This window comes from Rhopilema esculentum, chromosome 3 (genome assembly GCF_057945365.1).
Source record: "Rhopilema esculentum isolate cy_ngs chromosome 3, ASM5794536v1, whole genome shotgun sequence".
NCBI lineage: Eukaryota > Metazoa > Cnidaria > Scyphozoa > Rhizostomeae > Rhizostomatidae > Rhopilema > Rhopilema esculentum.
In genome coordinates, this window is record NC_142817.1 from 7,437,185 (window position 1) to 7,457,992 (window position 20,808).

The 20,808-nt window shown below is 36.2% G+C and overlaps 3 protein-coding genes across 3 annotated transcripts in view; all 3 read right to left on the reverse strand.

The window, feature by feature from the left end:
* Positions 1–1,237: 1,237 nt before the first annotated feature.
* On the reverse strand, positions 1,238–4,288 carry LOC148960527 (uncharacterized). Its single transcript, XM_089111055.1, has one exon. It carries the CDS (start codon positions 3,929–3,931, stop codon positions 2,903–2,905), a length of 1,029 nt encoding a protein of 342 aa, XP_088967181.1. The 5' UTR covers positions 3,932–4,288; the 3' UTR covers positions 1,238–2,902.
* Positions 4,289–8,578: 4,290 nt separating this feature from the next.
* LOC148960528 (uncharacterized) lies at positions 8,579–11,744 on the reverse strand. The gene has a single exon (XM_089112288.1). It carries the CDS (start codon positions 11,588–11,590, stop codon positions 9,809–9,811), a length of 1,782 nt encoding a protein of 593 aa, XP_088968414.1. The 5' UTR covers positions 11,591–11,744; the 3' UTR covers positions 8,579–9,808.
* A 4,407-nt stretch (positions 11,745–16,151) lies between these two features.
* LOC135692845 (uncharacterized) overlaps positions 16,152–20,808 on the reverse strand; it is a 36,632-nt gene continuing 31,975 nt past the window's right edge. Inside the window, exons 5-6 of the mRNA XM_065211166.2 lie at positions 20,662–20,754; positions 16,152–18,602 (exon numbers count right to left, since the gene is read on the reverse strand). Of these exons, the coding sequence (XP_065067238.2) occupies positions 18,411–18,602; positions 20,662–20,754 (285 nt within the window). The 3' untranslated portion in view covers positions 16,152–18,410. The remainder of the gene's footprint in view (positions 18,603–20,661; positions 20,755–20,808) is intronic.

Below are 20,808 nucleotides of genomic sequence, written 5' to 3' on the forward strand. Positions count from 1 at the left end.
TTTTTGGCAACAATTACGAATATACGTTGTATGAGAGACTAGTGACGTCGAAGCGTGGGGGCGGCTGATCCTGGGTGCCAGAGCCACTAGCTTCACAAACTTGAGCTTTCTTTCTTTACTGAGGGGTAGATCACTCTCAGAACATCTCGTACACCTTTTGTGAAAATCCTATTGTTTTATCTGAAATTCTCTAGAAATCCTATTGTTTTAGGCAAAATATCGTACGCTATTTGCAAGAGTGAATCGCCCCTCGCTCTTTACGCTGCTATTTTGCGTTTTCATTGGCGCGTGCAGAATTTTAGCCTTCGTTAGTCGTTACACTTTTCATAGTGATAGTGCTTGTTTTACATGAATAAGATCGAAAAAAGTGTGAAAAGTTTCATCCGGAATTATTTTCAAGTCCTTTATGGTTTTCAAACTTTACATATGGTCATTCACATGGTACATATGCAAACTTTTTGGTATTTTAAACCCCTTTCCCCACTTGTTACGCAGTCGTACTTCTTTGGAGAACCCGCCCCCTTTACGTAGTTAACTCTTTTTCCTAACTAGGCCAAATCAAAGCAACAGAATAGGAAGTTGTCTGTAACGGGTCCTTACTTTATGTGGTAGTTTACGGATAAGGTGCCAAAGGAAACATATTTAGAATAGGGTGCTCAGGCAGGGGTACAAACTATAAGCCCCAAAAAAATATTTCTAGCACAAAACTTGATCGAAAAAAATTATTCTTTTCCCCCATGCACAAGAAAGTATGCAATGGTACAACTGCACAATTTTCTTTCTGAAAGAAAACTTTTGCTCAAATTTGCTCAGACACAAACAAGTAACCCGAGAATATTATAAGAATACTACACAGCCTCAACTCGCACATTTGGCTCAATTTTCAGCAGCTGCCTGTTTTGGGATTTTCATAACAGAGAATCGCCTGACTGACATATTTCCTTTTTTTTTCAAAAAGTGTGACTCCCATTCAAGGGTGAGGGATTTCCCCTGAAACAAAATCAGATTTGAAGAAAAAAACTAATTTAAGCATATATTCAGGCTCAAAATGAAAATATATAAAAGTAACACAAGACATAATATAATATAATATAATATAATATAATATAATATAATATAATATAATATAATATAATATAATATAATATAATATAATATAATATAATATAATATAATATAATATAATATAATATAATATAATATAATATAATATAATATAATATAATATAATATAATATAATATAATATAATATAATGTCCCAACTGAGTTTACAATGAGAAGTTATAGAGGCCTTGCTTTTCTTTAAGCTCTTTCTAAAAAAGTTTTTGTAGCCTTGTGTCTCTTCTAAGAAGACAAATGAGAGTTGGCTTGACAAACAATATTTTTATCATATTTTTATCACAAGTAAAAAAGTTCTATTCAAATTGAATTAAGCTAAAAGATTACAAATGTTAAAGCCACAAGTCTAGAGCTGATGAAAAACTTTTTCTAACAAGGCGACAGAAGAATTTAAAATTTTGTCTTGGCTCAACACAGTATGCAGATACAACAAAATATGATAAAAGAACACAAGGTGTCGTCACACTGAGAGGAAGGACCAGGAAACTGCTCGATAAGCATAGCTTTTCAGTGTTCTAAAACTAGCTTCAGAAACTAGGTAGCAAACAAAACAAATATCATTGTCTTTCATCCCATGTCGATACTTTAAATCCTCAGATAAGCCTATGGTATCAATAAGAGCATTATCTGCTAGGTGGAAGGTATCAAGGGGAGGGGCTTACATATGGGGGAGGCTTATAAAAATCAGTTGCAATAAAAATAGCTTGTTTTCAATTTTTCCATGATTTCAAAATTTATTTTATTTGCCCTTTTCTATTGTAAACTTTATCTAAAATATCAAATTAAAATATATGTCAACACACAAACAGATACTTAAGTCCGACATATTGGTATTGTCTTTGGTTTTTTCTTCATCAATGTCTTTTTGCTTTTTATTTTGATCTTCTCCACCAGATGTGTTATCAATCATGAACTAAACTGTGCTGCATTAATTTCTTCACTCTACTGATTCAGAAGAGGTTTCAGAAGTGAACGGAATTTCTCAAGAAAAAGACCATATCATTTTCGTACATCTTTAATTTTCTGCTGAATTCCACATATAATTGTTACGTGACTCTACATTGCTTTTCCTTTACCTACACTTCGAGCGACTCTACTCCAACTCTCTTTAGTGTTTCTATTTAAATCTTTTATACAAATGTTCCATTTATCTAATAATACTTATTAATATACCAATCTTCTTAACTTGCTGTGATTTAACCATGTGCCTGTGCATCATGCAGGATGCTTTCCTAATTGTCTGTTTCTACCAGTCTCTTAAATTTCCTGTATCTCTAAGTATCTAATTTGGTTCCTAAAACAAAAGAATTACTAAAAATTTATACATACTTATAATTTACTAATTTCCCACAAAACTGGCCTACTGCTTCTGGGCTAAGCCCCTAGCCTTCTTGGTCATTTATTTTCTTGATCCTTTCTTGTTCCATTGAAATGAACCCCCATATTTTAATCGGTTTTAATCACCACTGAACAAGCACTGAACATTGTTCTATCTGTAAATAGAAAGCAAATTCTTTGGCCTAACATTTTAATCCTGGGTTGGGTTGTTCCATGGATGTTGAGGGGGCATATGGGTAATCATCTGCGTCCAAGGACATAGGGCATATTGCAGATTGAGGGGGCTAAAACGTTATAGGGGGCTAAAATGTTATAGGTGGGGGGCTAAAACATGATAGGGGGCTAAAACGTTATAGGGGGCTAATCATGCTAAAAACGAAGAGCAAGGGATTTTTTATGGCTTCAAGTACATTTTGGAAATAATTGGAGGGGGGTGGCTAAAGCTCAACCCATGCTGAATGCCACTGTCCAGTTTACATCTTCCCTGAGCTCAAAACCAAGACTTTTGAACATCCCCATAGGTCTGAATGCAGTTTCAAGCTTTTCAATAAAGGCAAAGGGGATATGGTCAATGGAAATAATTTTCTCTGACAATCTACCTACAACAGCTTTGGCTAGGCCTTTTTTCATATGGTTCTCTAGAGTGGTAACGGCACTTATTGCCCCAAAGTCATTACAAAAAGCCCATGAAACCGGGAACTCAGAGCCAACCGGAAATGCTCCGATTGCCAAACCATATTTGGCACTTTGCAAATACATTTGACAACCTGCTGGCGAGGAATGTTTATAATTCTGCATTGCATAGAGGACATCCTTGGGCCTAAGCTCGCGTACTTCGTATCCGTCTGGAATGTTAAAAAGAACTAAATCCTTCTTGTTTGCCAAAATTGTCAGGATACTTACGCTTCTTTCAAAGAAATTCTCTTGCTTTTCATAGAAGTATTCTGCCCCTTCCCATAAAAATTTATTTAAGAAAAGGACACGTATACCGGAATCTTCTGCATCAAACAGAGGATTTTTCTTCCAAAATACTTTTCTTTCATCGCCTTCGAAACTTTGTTTGAATACACTTGTTGTAACAGCGTTGCCTTTATGAATTAAAAAGACTCCTCTTATTGATAATGAATACGGATAGGCCAGTGACTGTATGATCTCGTCACTGAGAATATTTCTTGGCAATCGTTCGGCAGGACCCATGCATACTACCACATACGTTAACAAGGAGTCTCCATTTTCCTGATTTACCACTTCCTCTGAAGAGCCACCGTCATTTGCAACCAAATCCACAACCGCCATTTTTCCTTGCCATAACTTTCCCTTAAAGCTAAGAAGGCCATTAAGCATGATGAGGTCCAAATAATGATTCATCACTTCTTCTTTGGTGATAAGATTCTGCACCTTGTTCGCTAGTCCTTCGATTTGGTGTTCTTCATCTAAAAGTTCTATATTTACTTTAATTTTCACGGCGGCCATTTTTGCATTACATTCACTTTCGTCTTTTCCGTCTTTTGGTAATAGTAAACCTCTTTGGGGAAACCCCGCAGTTGTCGAGTAACATGTCTGCAAAATATTGCCACGATCAGGGGTTTTAGGCCAGGCTGTGGTTACGGCAAGTACGACATGAGCCCAGAGAAATTATGAGGGTCATTGTCTGCTACCGTACACCCACCTCTCGAATAAGCCCTCACCTAAAAATCTTTTTTGTAAATAAGCCCCCCTTCGAATAAGCCCCCATTGGGGCTTTTTTCGAGGGAAACATAATAGAGCTCTCAAGTGTGACGTCACGAAAAACTATTTTTAGAATTTTCGAATTTTGACCATATAACATGAAAGAACACCATAAAATACTCCCATATATGCAAAATCGGTTAAATTTGTCAAATATCGGGTGAGCTATGACCAATAGAATATTTAAAGTTTGCTAACAAATTATTGTTATTTTGGGTCAGTTAATAAAGTTATGAACTGAGACCAAATTACAGAGGTCTGATGGAGCCAGATCTTGTGCTCATCTGGTCATATCTCAGCCAGTTCTTAATACCTTTAACTGATTTTGCAAATTCAGAGGTATTTCATGATGCTGTTTCAGGTTATGTGAAAAAATTTCAAAAGTTTTAGAAATTGATTTTGTGACGTCATCACTTGACAACTCTATTGCAGAATAATATCTAATTTCAAGAAAGCGTCCACAGGACAATAGATATACAGTATTACATCCTTTGACTGGAGACAAAAAAGCAAAAAGCGACTTTTGTGATGATAAAAAATTATCATATTTGTTAGATCTTCACACAGCACTTTGTAACTGTTTCAATGATATCTTTTAATGATGTCAATTTTTGAGGAAAATCCTAAACTTTGAAATAAGCCGCATCTACATTCAACCTTTTTGTCTTCTCCACTATTTTTTATTCCCTTCGTTACCAACGATGTTGTTTATATACTCTCACAGACAAAGTTAATGTTGTAATCATATGATATATACAAAGTTTAATGTAAATCATTTATTAAATATTACTTGGTATTTGGTTCGTCATCCCTCAGACATTTTTCTGTGGAAGAATTTCTTTTCATCCAAATGTGTCAAGAAAAGTTGTCAAGAAGAGGAGCTAGAGTGAATGCCTCCGGAACCGAGCTTCAAAATAGTCTGTGCAAAATTTCATACTCGTGAATCGGCGCGTAAATGGTGGGGTATGTGGATGGCGTCAAACTCTAATCTTTGAATTTATTTATTTAAATAGAGTTCTCAAATGATGACGTAACAAAAATATATTTTTTGTATTTTTGAATTTGGATCCCCACACTAAAAGAGCATCATGAAATACCTCTTAATGTGCAAAATCAGTCAAATGTATTAGCTAAGATAAGGCCACATGTGCATCATCCCCATCAAATCTTTGTAATATATAACTTTATGGACAGAGACAAAATAACAGTGATTTGTTAGCAAATTTCAATCTTTCATTGAACTCTGTTAGAACTCCACACTTAGAACTCTATTAGTCAAAACATTTAAGAGTAATCGGAAAATCTAAGTCATAATTCCAATGCTTTACGTTAGAGATTAATAGTACATAATGCTAAAGTCGATAATTCTCTCAGTTCTGAGTGGAAATGACAAAAAACAGTATAATATTAAGGTTCTGTGAGTAAAGGCTTAGTAGAGTTTTAGTTTAGTATAAAAAAATTATTATTCGTCAATTCACGACCATGCTCGTGGAAGGTACCGTGCTACTAGGCAAGAAAATATCTCAATTTTTGTACCTGTATTTCAAATCAACTTCAGCATCTCCCGACGGCCTGGGCTCCGAGCGGCCGTTCTTATTTTGATGGAGGATTTACGATTTAGACTTAGAGCCAGGTCTCTCTAAAAGAAAGTCTTACATATCTGAAGGGTAATCACCTAGTTAACAAATGTACTGCATATAAATATGGCAGTTTTCGAAAAATCGGACTGAGAACTTTTATACTCTTTTTTTATAAGAACCAGATAATTTTTGCCGATTCTTAAATTTTTGATAATTTTAGGCTCAAATGTTCTTAAAATTGTTCTTATTTAAAAGTGATTTTTTCGCACATATTTGAGAAGCTACGTACTGTATATAGTTTCTAAGACGTTTTACTGGGTAAAGTTTGAAAATAAAGCAATGACTGCTACCGTTTATGGACAAACTTGCATAGTTTTGTTCTGTTGACATGACATAAATTTCAAAATGCGAATTGTTTTTTGTAAATTTCTCATCTAAAGTTGAGCATATTCTAGCCTTGTTCTTTTTTATAGGGCAAATCGAGCCTCAGTGTTCTTATATAGTGCGTTCTTATAAAAAAGAGAGTGTATATAGGATTAAGACTCCAGTGGAAAGAACTGAATATATTGTCACCTATTAATGGTGGATTTTGTGGATTTTCTAACTTTAATAGTGAATCTTTTTAAAGTGGATTTCGTTTGGGATTTTCTAACAAGGCGACATGAGAATTTAAAATTTTGCCTTTGCTCAACACAGAGATTATTATTGGGTCAGTTCCTGACACTTGGTGACACTTTTTATAGAATCATTGCACAAGAGATAAAGAACACCGCAATGACAAAAACTACTGACCACATGGCATTTGATATGTGGTCTAAAAAGTAAGTCTTTTCACAGTTTGGTGAAAAAACGTTTACAAGATATAAAATAGATATTTTCGATTTTGATACGATGGCCTGCTCAGAATCATATATTGGAGATAGCCGATCCGTTTTTAAAAATAACATTTCTGATCTTTTAGTCAAATATACGTTATTAAAAATTGTTTAGATAAAAATTAAGCAAAACACAGAAGCTTAGAAACAATTAGAAAAGGGCCCAAGAAAAATTTAAAAAAGATTGAAATTTGATATGTGAATGACTGGTTCGCATTAAAAGTTCTTCACAAGTCCCAAAAAAATATCCGTGACAAAAATATGAAATAAAATAAAACAAAGAGGGTGCCTCGAATAAAAAATATGACTCTTAATAACATGGTAATTACAAATCAGATTTCTACTGGGAAAGTTCGAAACAATGTTTTACAAAAATAGATTAAAAATAAAGAAAAAAATGTTATGCACTTTAAAGAAACGTATTTTACGTTTATTGCTTTGGGTAGGGAGGGGCCCAAGCACTTGCGTAGGTCCCGGCGACCCTTATGGTAATGCATTGCAAAGCAACACAATGATAAATTAATTGCTTCAAAAACAAGCGCATGCAGAAGTTTGGTGCAATTTACAAGCAAGTGTGTCAAAACAATTCCGGGCAAAAATGTCAAGGGTAGGGGGATGGGGGTCTAAGTCTGACTGATACACCTGTTTATTGGCCTGGCAGTGAGTTGCTAAAATGAAGAGTTTTGTACTAGACGAAACTTGCACTGCATTTTTACACAAGGAAGGCCTTCTAGTTGTTGCTTTTTGAAATCTTCAACTTCACTTATTTTTATTAAAAATTCAAGAAATTTCAAAATTCAAAGCAGAAAATATAGAAATAATTGAAATTTGAAAAAAGAAGATTTTCAAATTGTTCCTAATTTTCCATCACGTGACTGACTGGTTGAATAAAACCTTACGATGCAAACATTAAAATTCTTTACAAGGCTTACAAAAATATCTTATCTTCTCTACTGAAAATACGAAAACATGAAACGAACCTTTTATCAGTACGATTGGCACCCTAAATGGCGAAATTTCGGACAATAGGATAAAAAATAACAGGTGTAAAAGGGCAAGAATAATCGGTGAAAAAGGGGCTGGCGTAGAAAGGGATGACGTAGAAAGGACCGGCGTAGAAAGGGCCGGCGTGGGAAGGGCCAGCGTAGAAAGGGACGACGTAGAAAGGACCGGCGTAGAATGGACCGACGTGGAAAGGACCGGCGTAGAAAGGGCCGGCGTAGAATGGACCGACGTAGAAAGGGACGACGTAGAAAGGACCGGCGTAGAATGGACCGACGTAGAAAAGGACCGGCGTAGAAAGGGCAGGCGTAGCAACGGGCGACGTAGAAGAGCCGCAAAAGAAGGGGCAGGCGTAGAAAGGATAGGCGTAAAAAAGGGCAGGCGTAAAAAGTACTAACAAGGTATGGCAGACATGAACATGTGCAATATTGCGTAATCCTCTGAAAAGATCATGTTCAGTAACAGCATGGTGGTTGAAGCTACTATGTGGAGAATATTTATCTCCCTGTTGTTAGCTTAGTACATCTTGACAAAATTACCGAATACAATAATAAATGGAAAATGCTGAGCTCAAAGGAAAATAAATCTAAACAGTTATTGTTACAATCTTCTTTGTTGAGATCATTTTCTTTTCAATGAAAAAGTTATACAGGAAAAAGTCTTTCCTGCACTCTTCAATACCACGACGGAGGTAATATAGAAACGCTCAACACATAGAAGTTCATTTACAAACAATTGAAGTGATATCTATAGCAAAGAATACAAGTCTTTAGAAGGACATGACAATTGTTGTGAGTGTAACAAGGTATTGTACTAAAAGATAACTTGGTTCATTCATTCTAAAGACAGAATCTGAACTGGTTACTTCTGGCAGGCCCAATTGAGTGGGCCTGCAAAGAAAATGGCAGGTTTACAAATGAAAGAACCACAAACAATATCCACAAGTCTGGTTCACTTTTAGAATACAGTAGCTCTTTAAGCCAATATGAAAATAAGTTGTATTTCATTGTTTCGGGAATTAATTAAAATTAATCAAATTAATAATCTTGTTTAGAAAACCAACAATTGTACAAATACAACTACAGAAATCTAGATAAAAACTCAAAATAAAGTTAGTCAATGTCCTGCATATGGTAAAAATAAAGTTGTGATATATAATTGAATCCCCTAAAAACCAACAAGTTTTATTGTGTTACCTTTTGCTGGGTTTAAGGAGACCTTTAGTGACATTATGAAGAAATAATTTTTTATGAGTGATATAGGTTCATGACCCCCCATCTCCAATAGTTCATGACCCCCCATCTCCAAAGCTAATAAATGGATTTTATTAACATTGACATTATCCAAAATGAGCCAAGCATTTTACAAATAAACCACAACTAAGAAGTAAATTTGCATAGGACCTGTTTGAACAAATGTGGCTACCAAAGTATTCATGAAATGCAGAGTAAATTAAGTATGTGGTTGTAGGGACAATGACTGAGACAGAGGAGTGACTATCCCCTTTTTTAACTATAGAGTTTTGCAATGCAAGTGATTCTGTGGGTAAGCTCAAGCTGATTGCTTTATTTAACAGAATGACAAATTGTAAAAAAAGCAACAAGCAAATTTTCCTTATACAGCATTAAATTTGACAAATCAATGATATTATTCAGCAGCTCTTTTGACAAAGTGTAAGTTGGAACACATTTCTATGGCACTAAATAGCACCTAGACAGGGTCACTATCCAAAGGCAGACATGACTGTGTTACCCTTGGAGGAGGAGGGGGGTTAGTCTAAGAAGGTATTCATCTTCTTGCTTCTTCAACAGTTATTAAAAATTGTGGGAAAGAAACAAGAAGTGGATTTCAGTTGTAAGGAAATAAAGGGTCCCAATCTTATCCTTATACTTGAAAGAGAAACACCAACCATGGCCCATAGAATGCTTGCTTTATGATTGGGAGCATAACAAGCCTAGCATTACTTTAGGCTGGCTTTGAGATCTGTCTATCACATCTTAGATCCAAAAGTCATTGCAATAGTGTCCCAAGATATTAACTCCTTAATAAAAAAATCTGAAGCAACATGTTCAGCTAGAAGGCAATGAATTACTCTTTTCTTGTATGTCATCTTCAGATCTTTTGTTTCTGTACCATCTGTTTCAATTTTTATCTGCTAATCTGAATCATCCAAAGAGATCCATTTCTTGACGCATTGACTCCATTTCCTGTCTCATTCTCTCAATTTCCTTTAATTTTTCCTGATCTTCACCACTAACTGGTTCTTGGACATTCTTTGGCTGGGATAATTCTTCAATTGAAGAATTTAACTTCTTTAGTTCTTCTCCTATTCCTGTGAGATCTGAGTCGCCAGCATCCACCATCTTGCTTTTATCTTGTGAAAATGACAACAATAAATCAGCTGTTTTTGACAGTTTTTCTGTTGCAACATTATCAGAGCCTTTCTCTTTTTCTACTGTACTTTTATCATTACTGTCCCCATTCATCACAACTACTTTCTCACTATCATTTGGTTGGCAAGCATCTGGTTTTGCTACTTCTGTGGTGTCTGCTGATGGACTGCCATTTACAACACCGTCTGGCTGCACTGTGCCAGATAATGCACCATTTTTCTCCTCATCAACACCATTTTCAGTATTTAGCCTAATATTCTCTGATTCTTGAGTTTCCATTTCAATTTTTTCAGTTGATATTTCATGGGTCACTTGGGGGACTGTTTCTTCTGAATCTTTAGATACTGAATTCTCACAACTCTGATCTTTTACCACTTCATTTGCAGTGCCTTCTGCAGACTCAGTATCAGTAGCAGGGGCCTCTTTGTTAGAGATTTCCTCTTTGACAGCAGGCCTTTCCTCTTCAGAACTGACTTCTGCATTTACAACATTGTCCTCTTCTTTTACTTCATTTTGTTCCTGCACCTCTGCCACACTCTCAACTGGTTCTGATTGTTGCTCTGAGCAAACCTCCTGCTGTAATTCCTTTCCTTCAGGTTCAGAACTAGCTGGGCCTTCCTTTGAACATTCATTTTGTACACTAGTGCTACCTCCTTCACTAACTTTTTCTTCCTCCTTCAATTCACTTTCCTTCTTTGCAGAAAGTTCTTCATCAGTTGCCTGTTTTTCTGCATCAGCTGATTCTTGGATAGTTGATAGCAATTCCTCTTCCCTGTTTGATGCATCCCCCTGATTCACTTTATCAGATATTGCTTCCTGCACATCTACACTCTCGCTTAGATTAACTCCCACTGGTATATCCTCCCCTTTCGACTCTAGCTCCGTGGGGGTCTTGTTTTCGCTGCATGACAGGTTGTTCTCATATAATTCATCTTTTGCTGCTGGTTTCTCGTGTGTCTCGCTGGTTGCCCTCTGCCTCTGGAGTTCAGCTCTTTGTTGTTCTTTTTTCACTGCACTCAAAATATACGACGGTGTTTCGTGTATGGGGCTAGGCAGGCCTTGGGGTGACTTCGGTTCGGGAATTGGTGGCAAATTGACAGATTTCTTTCTAGGAGCCACAGGAGGGGGTGGACCTCTGCTTCCCTGGGAGGCTGGAAGGGTAGCAGCTTTCACTGCACTTTCTGATGTCTGGCCTGTCTGTGGCGGGTTGGTTCCTGTGGAAAACCGTCTGCTTGGTGCCGTCTTATCTGAACTCGATACCCCTAAAGTTCCTAGATCAATTGTTTGTTGTTTAACCACACCATGTAAATTGAACGCTCTTTTTGCTTTATACTTTTGATATTCTTCCATAAAGTCCTTTTTCTTTGGCGGTGCAGCTGCAGGTTCAAGACTTCGAGTTAGATTCTTGAAAAATTTCCCTTGTTTTGCACCGAAAGAGTCGCCATCGTCGGACGAAACACTCCCAGATTTCACTCTACCACCGTTGTCAACTGGCTCTAGGCCCGAATCTTCGCTGGACAACGCTCGTTCTGGAAGCGAAACGCGTCTCGACATACTGCAGACTGACTTAAATCAACAATATAAGTAAATCAAACGATAAATTGGATATTCTGCGCACTTACAGCAAACTTTTCCAGCATCGGCCTTCTATCATTGCAGTCGCATAACTCCGCAAGACTGTTATCATGACAGAGTCAAATTGGATCACGTGACTTTGATCAATAACAACATCTGTCAGGGGGGCTGTTTCAATGAAATCAAGTATTTCATTTTCGGCCCATTAAATTTCGCAATTAATTTCCAAAATGACAAAATTCAACCAACACATGCAAATATATCCAGTCTCCTTGCAACAGAATCATCAGCTATAATTTAGTTATTGATTTTGATCTCATCGTAAAAATTCGTAACATTCTTTGGGTGTCATTTTCTGCATAAATTTAAAAGTTTCCACATGGCTAGGATAATATGATTCAAGCGTAGACATCTGTTTCTGATTTGTGGTGTAAAGCCCACTAGTATTGGATAAGCAAAGTGCCAATAGAAAGCACTCCTTAAAATTAATAGATTGACAAATGAATTGAAACCATTAGTCAATCACGGGGGCTCTCAACATTTTCTGATAAATTGAAAATCAAGTCAAGCCTTTTTTGACTTCCTTATGTTGTTCTTCTTTTAATATTGATCCTTGTACAACTCAATATCATGAACTGTTTATAAGACCACTAAATAATAGTTTTTAGGCTGCGTTCATAATGTATGGCAGAGGTGGACAGGTGAAATGGAGGGGGGTTGGTAAAAAAATACAAGGAAAAGGGGGGATTTCAATTCTTTTCTCAAGAAAGTGGGGAGATGCCAAATATTTGTTATCAGCTGCATTAAATAACAAGGGCATACTAAAATACTTTTATCGGTCATAACATAAAATTGGAAATTTTAAAGATTATTGAGCATGGGCAGTGAGGGAGAAGATGAAATGCTATAAATATGCTATATTTCTCCAAAAAGCCTTCAACATCAAAACATCAACCATCGAAGAAAGCCTAACAAACAAGTGCGATTTTTCATGCAAGGAAAACCATTGCAATATTTCACTCTTACACAGCAATTTCCATTGAAATTTTGAATATCTAAATTTTTCAACTTTCTTAGGTTATCCAGCCCTGAACCTCTTAACTTCTTGAAGAACCGAGCATAACTTTCTTACAAAATACATTCTTCTTAAAAAAATATGTGTGTTATCATAACAGTATTAAAGGTCAAAGGCCTACAAAAGGCCTATTGTTCTACAGTAGTTGAATCTATGAGATTTGTAAAATTTAGCAACATTTAAAAACACTTCTACCTGAAAGCCTATTTTAAAGGAATAAAACTTTTCAGGTATATGAATGTTACACTACTCTAGATTTTGTGGAATAATCATTTTTGCTATGTTCAACATTTAATAAATGTCAAACTTCAAAGTGCAATTAGGCGATGCCGAAATGGCACGATTTTGGAAATCCGATTATCGCTTTAGAGTCTATAGATCTAGGAACGACTGTCATGTGAACGAGGCTGAAAGAACAAATTCTGTCATGGGTGATGCTCTAGCAGATGGGGAAACTATAAACTGGAACAAACATAAATTATTAGATGGGTTGACAGAAGCCGAGTTTACAAACTTGACTCTGAATCAAGAAATTATGAAATGAAATGCGTTGGATATGACAGAAGAAGTTGTTTATCAAATTGACGGTGCTCTGGCACTTGAAGAGTTTATAGATGCTCGGAAATCTCCCTAAAAGATGATCAGATTTTCTTCTATAAAGAGTACATACAGAACAGGAACGCCGACACTCCTAGTGCTGCACATTTTCAAAAAGTGTGTGACTTTTATGATATTCATACTTCTAGAGGGGGTCAACTGTACGCGCTGTACGTAAAGGATTGCTGTTTCACAAGGAGAGGGCAACAATGCCAAACCCGTACTAAAACAAGGGGCCCGAGAGGCAAAGACCTGCCAAAATTCTGATTGATAAACTCTTACTCTACAAAGGCAAGATAAACTCTTAAATCATTATCAGTTTTTAAGGAAATGTTCATAATGGAAAATAGCTTGATATAACTATGATAAGTTCGTTCCTTGGTGTTTAACAGGCCTCAGTTGCATGGCCACCGTTGAATGAGTAGAAGATGGTCTCAAGATGGTCTGTCCCTTTCCCGAACCCTGTTAGGGGTAGCCACTGCTCTATAATAACTGAAGTCTCTGGAATATGAAGTCTCTGCATACATTTTGCATATCAAAAGTCAATATAAGAAGTGAATAAGCACTGCCTGATATCCACCTCTCAAATAAACCAGATACAATACTTTCGAGATCTTATAAGTACGGGTAGGGTCATTTTTCAGGTCAGCCCTCAAGATGGGTTTGAATTGCTATGGCTACAAAAGAATCTTTAGGAAATCTTCCCGTGAGCCTTACAAGTCTAGACGAATGGTCCGTGCCTCGGCAATTTTTAACCACAATAAATCCATTTACCTCTCAACTTTTAACCAAGTGGTTTTAATTCTATCTGTAGGTCATGTATCAAGAGTTAAATGTGCTGAAAGCAGATAAAGTGATTGGTAGGAGGGTTTATGATAAGCTGAAGGGGACAATCATACACACAAAGTTAGATTTTTTGGAGCGGAGATTTGAAACTGGCAGGGTCGTGTCTAACTTTGTTCTAAGGAATCAATTGTAAAAGATAAGATAAGTAAATATTAGATAAGTTAATAGATAATTAGATGAACAAACCAATAGACAAATAACTAGGTTTCTTCTCCTATTATAAGGATCAATGACATTCTTTCACTTTTCACTGTCCATTTCTCCATATCCATTTTCTGATTACCTTTATCTCGACATGCCCTGAGATAAAATTTTAAAGGGCCCTATCTAAATGATCACTATGTTGCAATATAACAAAGAAAGTTCGAAAGTCAATTACAAAAAATTCAGTGCCCTGAAAAGGGATAGCAGCTGGAAATACGCAAAAAATTGGTTGATGTACAATAAAGGAAGATCAAGAACAAGAAAGCAGAGGGTTTTTGGATCCAGTTTTTTTCAGGTCCTAAAAAATCGGGTGATTTAAGAGATCTTTTAAGGTGTGCAAGTGTTTGAAAACAAGTCGCTTTCAAAAGTCGGGACAACGGGTAAGTAATGTTGCGGAATATGATTCATCACTCTTAGTTTTCAGATTTTTTCATTCATCTTTATGCAATAGTGCACTTTTTAGAGTGGTCTTTGCCGTAGTTCTGTTAGATCCTAGGCCTAGGGTGTGGTTGTCGGATGTCAAAATCATGGCAAACATTTTAAAATAAAACAAACCTTAATTTGAAACTTCGAATATTGACATGCTTTGTTTTGCCCTAGAGCAAAGCATTCATGTGGTCCTACAACAAGTTAAATTCTAGAAACATTTAAACAAGAGTCAACGCAAGCTTACGTTTCAAATTTTTTTTAGAGTATTCGATTAATGCCATTTTGCAGCTCTCAGTGGTTGTTAGAAGTCAGCTCTGTGCAATTTGAGCCTGGAAGTGGAAAAAACAGTCACTGGAATCGGGTCAGTTTGACAAGTACCATCACTGAAATATTAGGAAAATTAAGGCAAAGCCCTACCTAACAACCCCAACAATAACGCTGCGTATCCTTGCAGAGACACCTCACACTTTCTGAATAGACTAACTTAATACTCTGTGATACTATGTGAAACTTATTCTCATTCTGTGTTTGAAGTTTACCCCCTGACCTCACGCACAACCGAAGGATCAACGGTTTTCTTAAGTATAGATTTTTTGGACTAAGAAAGGCTAAATCCCAGGCGTATATGTGAAATATGCAGAATATATCCATCGCTTAATGCTGTCTTTTCTTCTAAAGAAGCCGATAATATTCAATGAACTATAGACGGCCCTTTTACACCAGTTGCACTAGACACCCCAAACAAGTCTGTCAAGAGGAGAAAGAGAATGAACAACGCAGAAATGGTGCGGTTGAAAAGGAAAACTGGATTAAAGTATTTTGAAATTTTCATAAATAGATAGCAGAGATTAAGATTGGTTCTCTGAAATTGGTTCATGAATCAATAAAGATAAATATTATCCTTTCGTTTCTAACATTTTAGGTGTATTAGGACATTGACAGTAGGGAACAGGCGTTTTAAATACCAATAACACGAAAGCACACGAAGGTCTGTACTATACACGAAAGAACAAAGTAGAATGCTGTCCATTGAAATATGGTGGTTTCTTTGAAGTTTATTTGATCGATCAACTGATAAAGACCTGCTTAATGTCCTATTAGAAAAATAGCTGTTAAATCTTAAGAGGTTTACAAGATTTTAATTGAATTTTAATTGAACTTTCAATGATTATTTGCAAGCATTCTTTGGAAGTAGAATTTGTAACAGGCAAGATAATATAATGGAGCCATTTTTTTATCATTGTAACAGGTTAGTCAATTGTATGCAAATCAAGTCAATTTTGAGGTTTACAGTTATTTTGTTATTTTGATGATAAATAAAGGGAAGATTGTAGAATCATCATTTTTACATAATTATGAGAATGAAAATTTATAAATTTTTCAGAAAAATTGTAATCATGATCCCAGTGATAGATATCATCAATACCAATTTAAACAACGTCGCAATAATAAAATATACGATCAGGATCAAGCTAATTATAATCATTTTTTATCGCGATTGTTATGATCATCAAAATGATTGCAATCATTATAATCATGATAATGATCAAAGCAAGACCCATTATTATCGTCAATAAATCATGATTTCAATAATCAGCAAAATGATTGCTATAATTATAATCACGATAATGATCAAAGCAAGACTCATCGTTATCGTCAATGAATCGTGATTTCAATAATCAGCAAAATGACTCCAATCATCATCGATCAATCATGATCACAATCAAATCAAGGTTTACTGAAACATCTATCATCATTGATATTAAAACGATCATAAAGAACATACGATATTAACTGTAATAATTATGAATACCACACTCTCAAAACCATACTCACGTTAAAATATTCGCCGCAAAAATCATTCCCTGTTTTCTGTTCCATTTTTAAATCATACATGTTATTCCATTAGGAAGAACAAATACCTAATATCAAAATAAAGTTCCGAAGTTCGAAGTCATATGAAATATGTTTTGAGAATCTTTGAGTTTTGACCGCGATTAATTAAAAAATTTTAACGATTTCTTGTCAATGCAGCTGTTGCATGTCCTATTAGTAATATTGGACCTGCCAATTGCCGAAATCATATTGCCACTCTGTTTAACAGATTTATCCTTTCTATCTTAAACTATTTGTCTATACGTTTTAGTTATAACTTTTTTAGAGCTGAAGTATTTTTGTGATCGCGTATAACAGAGTGCAAGGAATAAAACAATTTTCTGTTCCGTTTTTCGAAAGACCAAGCATAGAACACCCACAGCTACCAATTACGGCTCTGCTTTGATGTTGTTTATATTCGATTTGAAATCTAAGCAGTTCCCGTTTAGGATATACTGTGCCACACCTTGAAAAATAATAAAGCCTCCAATTTCATCTCCGTTAAGCCTATTGAAATATATTAAGTAAGTCTTTGTACACTGTTCGCATTATTGCAACACGGCCTGTTTTGATTATGGGCTTTTCAACGGTAATAGGATAAGTGAGCATTCAATACAACAGCGCGAAAGCCCATGCTAAGTCACCATAATAACCAAGTTATGGTGTATATTTTGAAAAAGAGGCTGCATTGATAGCCAGTGAGGGGAAAGCTCAATCCCAGGCCAGCCCATAGAGTATTACACCTGGTGCCAAAGTCTACGCATGTGCAAGGAAAATGAGCGCGGCTAAATACCCACATGTTGTACCAATCTTTGCTTCGTGGTCAATCAAATGTCACTCCTAAGCAGCACCTGCTGCTTCTTCACAAACACGCTACTTCCCAAATTTGGATGCGCCTTTATCTAAAGAAAATTTGAACCATTTCAGGAAAATTTTCCTACAATTCTAAAATTTACTTGTTTCGGTGGCGACAATAAATCTACGCTAGGAATCATTTACTTTCACTCCTTCGTTCATCATTTTTAAATGGTGGTCAATTGAGAAGAAACTAGGTGGTAGACTACACATTTAAAAGTCAAGATTGAAAATGTTTTACCTGGCATGTAACGGAAAGCTTATGTATAACGCAAATTAATAATTTTTTCGTGCTTATCAATGAACCAACATTCCATCTTGCCTATTCTCTTCACCCTGTCCCAGAGACGTAGAAAGGACTGACTTTTCACAATGATTTTTCAGTCTGGTTCTTCAATGTAGCTACCAACATTCTCTTTTGCCTATGATCTTCTCACCCGGTCCAGAGCCTTGGCAAGGACCGAAATTTAAAACTTATAAGCCAAGATTGAGAAATTAGGGTACACATTGAACCGTCACGATTCTACTTCAAGCTTCTTACTTAGCACAAATAGAAAGATTTACCATAAATCAGAAAATATGATGGACAGCTATAGACAGCTTAAAATTTCACCCCCTTGCTAGATAATGTTTAGAAAAGCCGATCATAGGCAGTTGAATCATTCAAATTTATGGTAATCACATGTAAGTAATGGAGAAATTTTCAGTAAAAGCATCGAAAATTTTTACCAAACCCAAAATCTACTTGCAACCACTCGTCGACAGACAATTTACACAGCTTAAACAATTACAAAACTAGCTTTGTTGCTAAAGAAGTCCCTAACCTTACAAATGTGGATCTAAACATGAATTCTACAGAAGTCAATCCTTACATAACACTGTCATTATGTGACCAGAATCCTTGCCTCAGTTAACTTTTCAACAAAACTTGAACTTGGCGCTCAACGAGATATGATCCGATGAAAAATATTTTGAAGGCCCACCAGGTAAATACTCTTCGCTTGCAGGTGTATCCAGCACAGCACATGGCTTTATTCCTTTGGAATAGAATATGAAATCTAATGCCCCAATGTGCTTTCCATCACTTGACGTAAAAGTAGGCTCATGACCCTAAAAAGAACATCAGTTTAGGGTAATTCTTTGGAAATTGCATCATCTAGATACAAATTGTTTATTCTATCAAAAATGACATCGTACTAAAGCATTCGACAAAAAGGGGTTATGGTACAAGGAGCTGTGGGTGCCAATGCCCCATAGTTTCTTTAAGATATATTATTTTGCCTGTAGTTATGCATTCACTGTGAACCTTTGCTAGGGGGTTCAGGGGATTAAGTCTACCCTTTGAAAGTCAAGAAATAACCATTTTTGTTGTAAATGTTTTTTAAGAATTTTAATGAGAGAGTCCTTTCCATAATCATGCACCTAAGCTTATTGATAATTATTGCATAATTAATCTTTCATGCAAGAATATGAAGTGATGTAGATCAACAAGGAAAAGAAGAAATTTTCAAAAGAACAGATTTGTCTTCAAATGGGGGAAATGTACAGAGATTGAAGGATGCAGATACTTTCAAATGTTCAGCAGCTGTAGACAGATAAAAATACTAAACAGGTAGAGATAACAGATATATCAATTGCTGGATATATTTTAAAACACTGTGTAGACGGGTTTTAAAGCGAATAGAAGCAAAATTGGGAAGGAAAAGGGCGTAAATTTGTGGTACAATGAAGATGTAAGATAATGAAAAGCGAGAGTTTCAGAAATTAGAAATGAAAGTGGGAGGAAAGGTGATCAGTTAGAAATCTTCATATCCAAGAAGATTGGTGGCATTGCTAAAAATTTGTGTGAGGTTAAGGACACCTGATCCGCCTCGGATCAAAACGATGCTTGCTTGAAGAAGCTTGCTTTAAAGAACCCATCATAAACAACGAGCTTCGAGAAGAGGCTGGTAATATAACGGAAAGCTCATGCATTACGCAAAATTGTACATGAAGAATTTGGAAGTTGACAATAAAAACATTCGTCCAAAACGCTGATATTGATATTTCAAAGACGGAGGAAGTACAATTGATAAAATCTGACGAAAATCTGACCAAAAACATCATCAAGGATTACATTACAGCAAATGTGTGGAGACAAATACAAGAATATCAAACACTTTGACTATCAAAGGAAAAGCCAGCACAGTAAGGATAAATAAAGCAGCGCTGAAACACAGTCCCTTTAATTCTATGTTGGCGCCCTAGAAGGAGTTCGGATTTGAAATCTGTTATCAATACTTCAAATGTCATAAATAAATGTTTTTTCGATTCTAAATGAAAGAAAAATAGGCAAGAATGCTAAATGATTAATGTTGCATGTCTTTTCAATAGGCAAACTCATTCAATCATCGAGGAAAACACAGCGTCACGGTAAACAATATATACCGAATTTACTCGCTTTATCGCTGAGCCTTGAATTAAGGAAATACCAGAGCTAGCGGCGGTTAAAGCCCCGTTTAAACGCTCTCAACATTTCACTTACCCTGGGTACCAAACTCACAATATATATAAAGTGAGTCTGGTACCCAGGGTACATTTCACTGAACATCGCTCAGCATTTGTAGAGTGCAAATGTTGAGAGCGTTTTAACACCCTGTTCAGTGATGTTGACTTTGAGTGGAGTTTGAACAGATTTGAAAATGTTCAGCGGGTTGACTAAACATTTCTATACACTATTTCAACTAACCGCGTCGAAGGGAACTGGGCCGAGATTTGGGGTGAAAGACCACGCCTGTTGTGTTGTGATTCCTTAGGTTTGTGTTTTGCAAACGAGCAAAGTTGTGCTTCGTTTGCCTGAATTTATTTGAATCTTTAGCAGTGAATGGTTGCAGCTTCCCTAATCTGGCAAAGTTATCGCATTTTAGGCTCCATTCGGGCAGCTCTATTACGATGAAGCAAAAATATTTGGGTAATATCCATACTAAGACACCCCCCTAACCCCCTAACCCCCCTAAACTGTCGTTTATGCGAGCCAGTTCGGCCCTGGGTAAAATGAATATGGATAGAAATACGTATTACCCTATAAAGGCATCAAATTTCAAGAAAAGGGGGTCTGGGTTTTTCACCAAGCCACCCGCTCTCAACGCCCTACTTATTTGAATGAATCGACAGAAATGACAAATCTCACCAATATTTCTTTGTAAGAACTTTTCAGCCCTAACTCATGTTTGAAGCTGTCTTTGAAAATTGATGCCGCAGAATTGCTACGAAATTCCCTCTCCTGCAATGCAACGAGAAATCCGTTATAAAAAGAATGTCACTTTGAATTCTACAA

What these genes read in the sequence shown, in the direction of transcription:
- LOC148960527 (XM_089111055.1), bottom strand. Translation starts at nt 3,931, where the DNA reads ATGGCCGCCGTGAAAATTAAAGTAAATATAGAACTTTTAGATGAAGAA.
- LOC148960528 (XM_089112288.1), bottom strand. Translation starts at nt 11,590, where the DNA reads ATGTCGAGACGCGTTTCGCTTCCAGAACGAGCGTTGTCCAGCGAAGAT.